The sequence below is a fragment of the Varroa destructor genome, unplaced genomic scaffold (assembly GCF_002443255.2).
Source record: "Varroa destructor unplaced genomic scaffold, Vdes_3.0 BEIS01000007.1, whole genome shotgun sequence".
Lineage (NCBI taxonomy): Eukaryota > Metazoa > Arthropoda > Arachnida > Mesostigmata > Varroidae > Varroa > Varroa destructor.
In genome coordinates this window covers 9141425-9154868 of record NW_019211460.1, presented here as the reverse complement: position 1 = coordinate 9154868, position 13444 = coordinate 9141425, and the positions used below count along the sequence as shown (strand labels likewise).

General features: G+C 40.8%; 1 protein-coding gene across 13 annotated transcripts in view; it reads left to right on the top strand.

Annotated features, from left to right (window-relative positions):
- Nucleotides 1-13444, top strand: part of LOC111253904 (alkaline phosphatase-like) — a 51704-nt gene that overhangs the window by 19520 nt on the left and 18740 nt on the right. For 9 of the 13 annotated variants that reach the window (XM_022814118.2, XM_086974438.1, XM_086974434.1 and 6 more), the window contains one exon: nt 10263-10486. The exons of 1 other annotated variant lie outside the window; for it this stretch is intronic. In XM_022814118.2, coding sequence (XP_022669853.1) covers nt 10263-10486 — 224 coding nt within the window. Of the gene's footprint in view, nt 1-2939; nt 3181-8618; nt 8778-10262; nt 10487-13444 lie in introns of those variants that run through there. 3 more of the 13 variants (XM_022814115.2, XM_022814116.2, XM_022814117.2) reach the window with 3 other exon arrangements.

Genomic DNA, 13444 nt, shown 5'->3' with positions numbered 1-13444 from the left:
ATCTAGTTATTTGGCAGTCAGTTAAAAACGTGATATTTTGCAATACAGTTTCTGATATCATGGCTTATACTTGACTATCTTTACTGAAGCGGTTACTATGCATCTACTTAAACTTATTATAAAGCACCTATCTTAAGTTCAGGTCTAACTTGCTAACGACGCATCATGCTTTGTCGATAGAAATCAGTTGGGAATTTGCGATCGCAATTCAGTTCAGCACGCCCTTTTTTTTTTTAGCTCTTTTGCGTTGAACTTAAGAAAAAATGTTGTTCTTTCACTATGACTTATAACACTTTTGCTACTAAAGAATGTAGACAATAAAACTCACTAGGTACCGACAGATTATTCCTAAGTTGTGTATATTAGAATATTAATAACAACCTATCGCGGTAAAATCCTGTGTTCCGTAGTGTCTATGCAAATAAGAAGTATAATGAAAAAATCAGATTATTCAAGTTTGGCTTAAACTTATTCGAATAGGGGGTGCCACTGTGAGACTGGCGCCCTTGAGCGGAGTACCGCAAACAATAATCCTCCTATCTGCACTTTTACCTTATGTAACGTTTGTCTACTGCTTATACGCGCTTGCTATAGATGGCTGATTGTCTGAATGATCCAAATACCCGACGGCAATATTCTGCCCGTGAAAATCAAAATACACAATAATCGAGATATATTCCAAAAGAAAGGGCAAGTGTTGTAAGCGGTAGCTTATATGGGTTAGTATGCCTAAAGCTTGTTTTCATAGGTCTAAAGCATCTCGCAATTCATAAATGTCCCATAACATTAACCGCACACTGCCCTTGCTTGTAGTACCATTTGTGTCTCATCAGCATGATCATATGGAAGTGTTTCCTCTTAGGGTCAATGCTTAGCGAACCTTTTTGGCCACCATCAGCCGTGTAGTCATTAGTATGACGGCCAAGAAAACTACCTTACGTGCCACATAATCTATAGATGCATTTTTTTTTGCTTCTGTGTAAAACCCAACAAGGCATCCATATAGGCATATCCGGCCATAAAATCTGTGTGATGACGCCATCTTTCGTTTAACATAAAAGCATTAGTCCGATACCAATAGCATGCAGCTCCCCTGCACACAATAAGTAGCTCATCGGAAGCTTCGCCATGTTGTTTATGGCACGAGGATGGGCAAACCCAACGGCCGATACCCTAAAAAGCACAGCACAAAACAATGACTTGCTGGGTCGATGTGTAGTATATCCGTTCTATATGCTAAGATTAGGTCCATCCGAGTTTGGTTCGGTTTAGGATCCGAGCGTGCAGCAGCTACTGGTGCGGAGGAACAGGAGTGTTGCTTCTTTTTTCTGACATTGCCTTGACGCGCGTTCGGCCCGCGCTGACGCAGTCATCCGGCCGTCTAATGCTGTGTATACTGTTCTCTGCATGTTAGAAACAGAGGGGAGGCCCTATCAAACGTACTACGAACGGCGACGGACGGACGTAGTAATGCGCGTACAGCAGTGTATTGGTATCACTATTATGAAATGCATCGTGTACTAACATTGTGCGAGGACACCGAGCCAACGAACATCTATGTACACATGACCATATCCCATCTGTTGTCGATGCGCGTCGACGACGAAACGAAGCAAACGTACGGAAGATACGGGGAAAATGTAGGGGACATAAATAGTCTTGCCACGAAGCTTTTACCAAACACGCCTAGCACCCAACAGCATCGTTGGCACATCGTTTGAGAAGCGGTACGTTAAAATAGCGGAAAAATAAGGCATCGAGATTTCCCCATTTCTGTTTCGGCTCTTTGTCTTCGTGTTATGCTTGAAATCGTTAGCTTTGTGCTATCGCATTGCACTACATTACAATTTTCTGCCGTAGACTATGTAGGCATGTGCATTTACCTGTCCTCTGATTTCTGAGTGTCAGAAGCGATGCCTCGATATCTCATAACTCACTCGGCATCCCTGACCCTGTGGAAGCAGAAATGATGATGAACAATTGTCTGTTTAGCCATCTCTGAAAAGGGCCTATTTAATATACCCTGTGAGCCCAGGAACACTGTAGGTCAACTAGCCCAGTATAAATTGGTTAACTGTTGAATCCTCGTACTTCATCTAATTTTTAAATGGGTAAATTTCATTTGCCGCTCCACTAGACGCCTGCACTTGTTTACCGGCTAACTTCAATCGAGCTGTTTAAGGTTACAAAATTTTCATATCAACTGATAAAAAAAAATCATGTATTTAATATCCGAGCTCTTATATATTTCTTCAATTTTGTGGGTAGGACTTTATTTACTATCCTAGCTTTACTGCAATCTGGAGGGCCTAAGTGAATAGCCAATGAAAAGTATACACGTCGGTGAGAATGAATGATAATAGGTTTTTGAAGGATGATAATGGTCCAATTTAGAGCGATCGTGTAAAGCGCTTCATTTTTTTGTGCCATTTCTAATGGCTTTCTTAAAACTCGACCTTAATAAGGCCGCCTTGTTCCGATGGCGGTAACAATACTGCGTTACACATTGATGAGCCGAATCCGTCCTAATTGGAACGTAGAAAAAATGAATGCTTAATTTCGAAAAATAATAAGATAAGTGTGTATCCGCTAATATTAGTCGGAACTAATATCCGCTGCTTAAACTGGAATGACTCTAAATGACAATTAAAAACCATATTTTCATATACCGGTGTGCATAAGCGCTACTGCGCGTCTAAGTGTTGCGAAAAGCAAACTTTATTGTTTATTTAAAAATGGCTATTTTAATTTACATGAGCACTTAAGAATGTGCTGGCCATGTTCTATATCTAAGTGAACAAACTGTGACTTTCGAAACATGTTCACGACGATCCGAGATCTATATTAAATCGCGGAAGTATGCAAGATAAACATACATGCATAGGTCACAACTGGACCTGATCCCAATCCCAGAACCCCATCCCAAGGTTCGAAAAATCAAACGACATTATTTCCATCAGTGAATGGGCGTGAATCTTTTATTAGCGCACTCGCTTCAATCCACTCAAGTATATTAATTGTGTCCGCGTCAGGTCTCGCTAAGGTTCCAGTCGGATTCCGGAGCAGTACAGTTCAAATGAGCATTACCTCTTTATCAACCGAGCAGTGGATGGCAAGGATTTCTAGTGACCTTCTTTGCTGGATCCTTTTTGGCGATATGGCTTTTAATGCCAAAGGCAAGTAAGTCTCAGTAGACTTTTCTTAAATTCACAAGGCTGACCTTCGGGAAAAAATAGGATGTATCCAACTCCTATCTGAAACTAGGGCCAGTATGATTTCTTGATGAACTTGTCTCATCTCTTGTACATACGCTGTTGCGCCTACCAAATATCTATTTCTCAAATAGGCATAGCCCTGTGTTATGATTGCAGTCTTCTAAGTGAATCCATAATAGCTTTTTGAAAACACATCGCTCTGCGAGGTTTGCTACCTTAAGTGCTCCCTTAACTCTATCTACTAAATCATATGATGTAATTCGTTATCGCGAAAACGACAGGGATCTACCTTCTAAGCTGCGGTGTAGCTAATGGCGCTGCAAGGAACTGATTTTCAACCCACCCAAATTTCCCCCAAATCACACGCATCGTCTCCTAAGCTACCCAAGCAATCGTGAGACTCGTCGTTTCCCCCTATAGTTTCCTCTGTGGTTAGTAATTCTCAATGTGCAACCCAAATAAGTAAAGAATTTACTGGCTATGCCGACAGTCAGCCTTCGTTCTTTGTCCACGTTTAACACTCATTTACCTGATTCCGTTGTTAATACTGCCTAAACCTTGTCAGCGTCGCCATTCGTCTACCGCGATTCCTGTTGCCGTTGCTTCAGTCTAGATCTTCCGCCTTTACACTCATAGTAATGCACATGAGCTACAGCAGGCCTAACTACTGACGCTGCCTGCTTTCTTGTCTGAACACGCAACCAGCGAGGCAGGTCAGCCATCAGGTCATGTCTCTCTGAGTTCGGCGCACTCGGAGGGCCGATAAATTGAGCAGGTGGTCTCACTTTAGCTGTCCGGGGCTGCTGCTTCAGCCGTAGAAAACAGCACGTGAAAGCTGACAATGCCACTCAACGCTTCTCTTCCTACTGTGATGGCAAGCGGTGGCAGATATCCCCAGAGACCGTCATGCGCTCTTTTAGGAGCTGACGTACGCTAGGCGCGTAGGCGAACGTAGGCCAGCAGTACTGTTTGCGTCCAGCAACCAGTGTGCAGCAAGTCTAAGTATGGCCTTCTCCGGGTCCTCGACATAATTCGTAGATCCCGCGCGCGCCTCTACACACTTCCTAACAATTTCCCATTTCGGTGTCCTGGCTGTGGCCCAAACTGTTGTTGCCTCACCGTTCGACTCGTTGAAGTATAGTAATCGTGCTATTGCCTGGTTAGTTATGGTAGGACAGCAGTGGCAAAAGCTGTTCGCTCCGACCTGCCTCATTTTGTTACTTCCCACGCTGCCCATGTACGTAGTACTGTACGACGGCTGTAGTTTGGTTGCAACAAGAGAAACAGATGCTGGTTGGGTTCCTTGAAGGGGGTTGCCCTCCTATGTATTCCCACAGCATACACCCTGTATCTCGAGTATACTGCTGTTTCTGCCTTTGCAGCTTCTACAGTTAGATGTCGTAGTCGCGGTTGTGTCGGCCCCAATGAAAACTGTCTGCTGCTGCTGCTGTTTCCTCCGTTCGTTGACGCGGCACCGTCGTCGCGCTTGATTCCTGTAACGCCACGCGAGGCTTTGGGGACCTTAGTGAGGCACGGGCCTTCGTACTCCGAGGGCTTTCGTCGTGCAACCTCAGCGTCTGCTATATCATATCTATGCTAATAACCCTCTCTCGGGGCCTGCGTCGCCTGAGTGTCTGTCTGTGTGTGTGAATGTGTATTTGAGAGTACAGCAAGAGTACGGCCCAGTCATAAATGGGCGTCTCTACATTGCCTCGAGTACGCCTCAGCGTGTGAGCACGTGTAAGTGTAAGCGTGAACCTTGAATAAGCACTCCCTATTCCATAGTACATACACTAGGATCAATCACAGAATGGGAAGGAACAGAGGACACTGTGTAACAAGGACCCGTGGAAGAGGACACCTTTACACAGATACCGACGGTTAGGGCAGGAGCAGCCGGCAAGTAGGAAAGGGTAACGTGTAGCGGCTAGGGCGAACTTCGTTGTCTGGGTGACTAGATAGTATGAGGTGAGTTATAAGCTTGTCGACTGATAGTAACCACCTCCCGGTCGGCAGGCCCCGAAAAGCTGTCTTGTACGAGCTGCTGTACAGCCACATATCACAGTACTCATAATAATGATAACCATCCTAGAGATGAGATGACGAAGCACCCATAAATGACATTTGCGTGTTATTCTATATAGAACCAAACGCGATACAACTTCATAAGGTGATCCGTTACGAATAACTATGTATAAAGCCGGTGGCTGGATACTAATTAGATACGAGTTTTGTTTTTGTAGATAAAACAGATAACTTAAGGTTGATTGTAATAATAGTAAGGCATACACATATGGACTGATTGAAGCAAGATGCATCTAAGCCATTTCGAAACATTAGCAAGTTAAGATCATCAGATATATTATGCTTAGCATCCATTTATGAAGAAATTGTAAGAAAGTATAGCAGATATATAGATAGAGCTTAATAAATTTTAAATTAATAGTTTAGTAATAAAATTATTATCACTTCCCCATAAAATAGCGATCATTATAATGCAACAAACATTTCAGCAGTTGCTATTTTGACTATATTTATCTATCATAGATTATTAGAATTCATGCTACACAACACCAGCAGAGCTATGCTGGTACCGATTTCAAGTTTAACTTGAAGCATTGCTTCTGTTTGCTGGTAGCTAAACGTTGGGATACTTATATTAGCGAACACATAGCTTATCGATTATTGCGCCTACGACAGTTGTAGATACTGATGACAAGTTCAAAAAAAAAAAGCCCATAAAGTAATGACCCAAACGACAAAATTATTTTCATACCACCCAATCGATTACCGAAACACACGAATGAGTTGTTATCGTTGCTAAACTTTTGACGTATTTTGTCTAAAATCGTCAAAAGAAATTTTTCTCTTACTAGTTTTATTTTGTAATGGCTACCTCAGCAAAGGAAAAATTACTTCTACAGTTAATATTATTATGCTGGTCACTTGATCGTCCTGTGTTTTTTCTGAACCTAACAGATTATGCATGGTAGATATACTCCTAACCATAATCATCATTGATTCAAGTTTGCCACCCTAAAAATGCTGATCCGAGTTTCTTTTTGCTAGTAAATCAACAACTACCTATGTGAGCTATCAACGTATAGCTAGTTAGCACTGGGCATGTGATGAGAGATATACTGACCAAAAATAACGGCAGCCGCAAATAGCTCGATACTATTTACTTGGACTAATATGACGGAGATAGCTAAGGGCAGTCAAGATTTCCCAGAAAGCCTCCTAAAGAGGAACATTCAGACAAGTTTAGCAAAAAAAACTGCTACCGTAATTATTGCTAAACTTGTATGATCGTATCCATCGATAGAGAAACGTTTGCTTTACAGAATCGCATACAATACAGATAGTTAGTTTCCCGAATGACTATATATTTCAAACTTTTATGTCCACCTCTTGCCGGACAGTTTCAAATCAACCTGTCGCACACGGTTAGTAACTTAACAGAATAATATAGTAAAACATTTATTTGTTACTACAGCATACAATAAAAATATAAAATACATACCTGTAATTTATATATACAATGTACGAGGTTATATATATATACAATAAAAAAAATGTGTTATATATATATATATATAACCTCAAACATCTTTTATGTTTAAAAGGCTAGCGACGACGAATATTCAAATTTGTTAACTAATATGATTTGACTACAACATTTATAATTTTTTTTTCCTCAAAAAATCCTCATAAGCGACTTTCCCAATTGAAAAAGGGTACCCATTTCTCGTGGGCAGGTGCGTAATATATCACTGCATTGATGAATCAAAAAACTTGGAACAATTCTACGAGACGAATAAAGACGCTTATTCAGCGTCTAGGCCAAAACATTTACTACCGCTTGAATAACAGAAGTCTAAGTAATAATTATTCCGACCTTCGTCAAATTCTATATTGCTATGATATGATGAATCTACAAGAATTGAGCTGCTTAGACAGATAAATGGACGGATCACACAAAAAGGCCGAACAAACGCCTCTTTGTTGTCGTTGCCTTTTTTACTAGGATATTTTATTTATGATACTAATTACAGTGGGTCTGTGTGAGATTCAGCTGGACAATAGCAAACGGCCAACAATGGACGATCGAATAAAGGCTCCTGATAATTGAGACAACGTTTCAGTATTTGCAACCGAACGTCTACTTAAAGGATGACTCTTCTCTGTTATCCAAGCCATATATCTATATGAAAGAGCGGACGATTCACCTTGAAGTGAATAGATTTTACCCTTAAGGTCATAGCAACGCAATATATACGTCATTCAAACCACAGAGATTTTTCGAGTAAGTGTTGAAGGCAGCCAGACATAGAAACAAACAGAAAGTACTCTTTACAAGCTAAACGGGACCGTTGTTGTTTCTAAATATGTACGGATAAAATCGTGGGTGGTTCATTTTCCAAGGACTCATCGTTAAAAGAACTAGTGTATCAGAAATGTTCTTTTCAAGATCCCGAGCTGTGCTTGTCGTAAAGAGGACAACTACCGCCAAAGTTTTCTAAATAGTGCTAGATCGCTGATTTTAACACATACGAAATTGACTTTTACAGAAAGCTACCGATCTAAAATAAAACACACATTGCTCGAAATCAGGGCCTATCAGGGCCGAACCTTCACTAGATCTACGTTGTGTAGCAGATGTCAATAATTACAGACAGTTAACTCGAACCCAACAGTGATTCAACGGTTCCAGCGACAGCGAACTACTCGACCATTAAGATACTATCAGACTCTTCATCTTTCTTAATCTGAATCTGATCGAAATGCCTTGTTTTATGCAAGTTCATCTGACACTGTATACTACTGTTACTATTATTTTCAGTGACATAATGGTTCTGGTAATGCTGCTAGTTTGTAGCTTTGAACAGGGATATTTACGGTTGAGCAGAGTCAACTTATTTCGACTCGACGAAGGATGAGTCCGTTATGCCGAATTTTTTTTTAACTTTAGCGCCACAAGTTTCTCTTAGCGCGGCCGCCGCCGCCGCCGCCGCCGCCGCCGCCGCTGCTGCAGCAGCGGGAACTATAATAACAGCTTTAACCCTCTGTTACATCAGATTCGCACACGCAAAAGAACGCACAGAACACAAAGGGGATGACTTCTAACCGAATTAACAGACGCGTCTATAGAGTAATGTAATCGAGCGTATTATCGCGACGCCACGTCAGACTGTCCTCAGCCTTTCTATGATCATCAGTCTGTGTAATTATTATTGTTAATATCAGCCTTCCTCAATCTCGCCAGCACGTTCTATCCCTTAAACAATCCCATGTTTTGCCCTTAGTTACAGTGTCAGATTGGTCGTTGTTTGTTATCGTGCCTCATTATTCGTATCAGTCGGCGCATCTGCTTCTGCGGCTGTTCAGTGATTTCATAATCAGACAGACGATGGCGGTGATGAACCGACGACGGCTGTCCGTCGATACGCACTAGTTGATAAAGCGAACGTGTTGATAAATTGTATAATAGCGAAGCCAACAATAGGCAAAGGAACGCCGTCTGACAGCTCGGATCATCGCGGCCAATAGAACTCACTAATGGTGAGAGACTGGTCGCTTTGTTACTGTTCGTGTTTTTGTTGCTCAGCTCGTGCTTTTGTTGCTGTTGCCGCTGTTGTGGTTTGCAATTGTTGTTAGATATTAGCAATAGGGTTTGCGTCGCGTAAGCGAAACCGTAGAAAAGCCGAAAAATGACGAGGGGTAGGCGGCCGAAATTATCAACGGCTATTGTAGCCACTGTTGCTATAGCCGTAGGTCTGGTATAATTCTTCCTATTAATTTGGTGCTATTACCCAAATGCTATGATACATCGGCTAGTCAAAAGTAGATAGAACAGAGTGAAGTAGTCTCCACTGTCATGATGAGTTGAAATTGTAGTATATAATAGCATCCATAATAATAAGGAACGATGTTGTGTCCTGATTATGGATAGACATGGTCCAAGCAGATATTATTGAGAGCTATATGCTGTTTGATTGCATGCGAACGGCAATGTTCTACCGTATTTGTTTTACAACAAGGTACTTCTAACCGTGGAATCACTGAGTGGTATACTTGGTGACAGAGACGGAGATGCTGGCAGAGACCTGTTGCATGCATATTTAATCAATTAAAGAAAGGCGGTCGCAGTGCAACGGTGGTTCTGTCACACTAATAAGCCGCGTCTTAACAAAACAACTTCATATAATTCCAGTTCCTTTAATGAAATTCGTTTCGTTTATAGATATCTGGCAAAAAGTATGCGTACAGGGAAGTTTTGCGATTTACCTAATAGTTACTTCATTCGCTATATGTATGTATCATAAAAGAATTTTTTGTCCTATACGGATATGACCGTTTACATCTTACTTAGACACTTTTATTTATTTTTAGTAAATAATAATAAAACTTAGATTAGAATCGTTAAAATCAGTGGGGCGAAGCAATCGTCGTACAAAAAAAAGAATTTTACAAAGCAACGTCCTCTTGCGCCTTACACCAACACGACCTTAATTCCACCCAAACACAATGACAATATTATAGCTCACCTGGACGCACGGCCATGTTTGCTAGCTATCTGGTTTACAAGTTTCATCACTTCCGAAGCAACACATAATTATTCGACTCGGTGCATTTCATCGCAAACTTTATTAAGCGTCAGTTCTCGTAAACGTATATTACCAACCGCTGACCAGCAAGTCTGCTTAAGTTACAATTTACGTGCGTTTGTTAAAGATGTACACAAGATAATTATTAAGTCAAAGTAATATCATATTTCCAGGGCTTCGTAGCAGGGCTCCTCCGCAGTTTCGACATAATTGCTTTAAAATATGACATCAATCAGCTAAAAATACATGCCCTGTATATTTGATTATACTGCAACCACAAGCTATACTCGCTTCAATCCGTTATGTACATTTTTCAAAGGAAACTAGTATTTGACAGCCTTTTGTAACGGATTGATCTATATCGTGTCGCTTTGGGTTAGCTTCTATAATAGTCCACCTTCAAACACGTGCTAATATTTAGGTTTTTGCTGCCTTTTAGGGGATCCAAATTTTTGGCGGAAAGAAAGCTTTAACGCCCTCAACCATCGCATTAATCGCCGTTTGAATACCAATGTAGCAAAGAACATTATCTTCTTTCTGGGAGACGGCATGGGTGTGTCAACTGTCACTGCGGGGCGGGTGTACAAAGGCCAGAAGGCGCGTCGCTCCGGAGAAGAAAGCGTGCTTAATATGGACACCTTTCCTTACACCTCCCTCTGCAAGGTATTCTGCTCGTAAGCAAATAATTAAGACGTAGTATTGCTAAAGATGATGTGAAATAAATATTCATATGAACTGCAACATGTAAATCTTGTCTACAATCTGGCATGAAGATGACACACAGATCCAATGTTCAATTTGCAATTTTTTCGGTCGGCGATTTTACTGATGACCAACAATGATCAAATTTTAGTTACGTCACACCTGACCTGGTGTTTAATCATTCGAGGTCACTTAGACTTCGCGATGTCCGTCTGGACCAGTGGTAAGCGGCACTAGTAAGCGAGGAACTCGAAAGCATCTAGAATGCCTTTGCAACAGTCTGCTTAATAAACGACAGTCAATACAAACAAATAGCGTATATTTCTTAGCACTCCTCCAAGTCAAGGCAGGCCGATACATTTCTTTATAGGCTTGCGAGATTCAAACAGTTATTTATATAGAATTATATTTACTTACTCACATTATTTTTAGGTCGATCGTTCTTTCGGGCTTTATCCAAATGTTGTCTAGAATCACTATATATGGTAATATATTAGGCTTCGACATAAATGAGGCCGTCTACTTAATGTTCCCTTATAACTGTGTAGTATTTATTTAGTTCTACTTACTTTTCAAGAGGTAGTTTCTCTGTTACGTAACCTGATTGGGATTTCATTGTGATAAACGAACTTTATTGCCACTTCAAGCTCTAAAGAATGATGTTGTTGGTTAAAAAAAAGTATATTTTCGATATTTATTGTATTTTGCCTTTTACCGAGATTGAGCCTGCCAAAGGGGCCCAAAATATTGGCGTCGTTTATGGCAAGGACTCTATAGCAGACAAGACTGCTGGAAGGGGTCTGCTTCGCTCGAAAACAGAGTCTTAGACTTGGAAGATGTATCCCACTTCAGTCGGCCGTATAAGGTCGAGGAGAGGACCTCGTATAACAAAGAACCCTTAACATTGCACCCGTCACAGGCTAACGTACAGCCACAATAGCACGTTTTAATGCAAAGTTCTTAGGGGTGACAAGGAGTAATGCTCCTATATGAATATGAAGGAGCAGGAGGATAGATAATTCCGGGAGAGAAAAGGGTACGGCTAAATTACCATACAAAAAAAAACATAATTTGCGATTCGTTAAGACAGGAAGGGTTTTGAATGTCATTCTTTTCAACGGCAACATCAGGCCATACACTGTCAGGGTCTTCAAAGCCGTGCTTTCAGAGCTTGGGTAGGGGCTTTTTGCACCTACCATACTCTTCAGACTTCGTGCCGACGGGTTATCTTTTTTTCCGATTTGTAGCGAATTCAGTTCAAAATAGTACGTTTGATAGTGATCAGGGTCTCTGAGACAACGCCAAACTTGAACACCTTTGGCGAGAAAGAAAAAAAAGTTACTTGATAGAATTCAAGACTAATGTAAAAAAATGTATATACGGCGCCTAAATTGGGACAAACGATTTATCGTAGTTGACATGCGTTGATCCGCCCTTGATCCTAGAAGAAAGGCAGTTCCTTCGAAACGATAAAGTCGCGAAAGACGAAACGATAAAGTTTCGGCGATAAGAAGTAAAGCATTCAATATCTTCATTCATTCAAAAAAACCAAAAACCCCTTTTATTGCCCAAAATTGATGATCCACGCTACTGTCGGTTTCTATGCGGCTTTTAAAAATCAGATAAACCATTCTTACTAAACTTTAGATTTAAAACGGACAAACAGACATTTTTGATACACCCGGATTTTCTGTACGTACATGAATGGCCATGTTAAAGGTAAAAAAACAATTGTCGATAGGATCGTTCATATGAACTCCAATGGCTAGTCTTTTTGAGACTTTTTACGTTTTTTTTTTGTATACTTTGGGCTTTTTTGCCATTTCAAACTCCTACGTTTCTGAGGTCTCTGGTCCGCTATCAATTCTGAATGTGACTTTGCTCTAGTGTATTTGAGCGAAACTTTACGGGAGTTTATATTTACCGACATTATGTTGACGTAGAGTTACTATTAAATAAATATTTGCGCCTCAAAACAGCAATATTTAAAAATGCCAAGTGAGTGGTTAGGTACTAAGTTGAATAAGATGTAATAAAAAGTTATTAAGTGAGCAGACATCGTTTTCTTAAACTACGAGTTTTTCACTGCGCAAATACACAAATGTATATCCAGCTAAGTTAATGTCACTTAATAGGTTTTTGATAGTTTTCAATAAAGAGGCAAGTAGTTTTCAATAAAGATGCAAGTAGAACGACAAATTATCTACTCCACTCAAGGCAATGCCTGCCAAATAGATGCTGATGATCGTTGGAAAATATATTGTGTTAAGTGTTTGTTATCTCGGTCCACATCGTAGTACCCTATCAAACAGTAGGGCATCTGTTGCTAAGTTGGAACCTTTAAAATTGAAACTTATCAGTGTATTGATGTACAAAAGCGTAATATTGCTTAAATTCAATTTAAAGGGATTCTGGGCACAGCTCGGACGGCCTTCGTTTCGTTGTCGGCATTAGGTATCTTTGTCTGCGTGCAACAAGCGGAGAGGAAAAAGTTTCCTGTTTCTTAACTGGTCCCCCATACAAGCCAAAAATCTGAATGCAGGCACTTGACATCCGCATATTTTTCTAAAAGCTTCCAGTATCCTAACCTATAATTTGTAGAGAAAATCATTCGTATAGATCTCCACTTTTGTTCGAGCAGAGCGCCACCTCCGCCCTGACATGAGTAGCAGTGATCATTACCGAGCAAGCGACACTTGACTTCTTCGGTGAATGATTTACGCTTTCACTAAGTAGTCTAGTGACAGTGTAATAGGAATTGAGCCGGTAAACACTGCGGTTTCGTCAACTAGGCTATAGGACATGCAGGTATTCTATCAAGGTCTTCGTCTAAGATAGTTGATAATCGATCTTGTGAGGCGCAAGCTGCTAGCGACCAGTCTTTTGAGGCTAACAATTCACAAAGGGAAAGCACGGGAT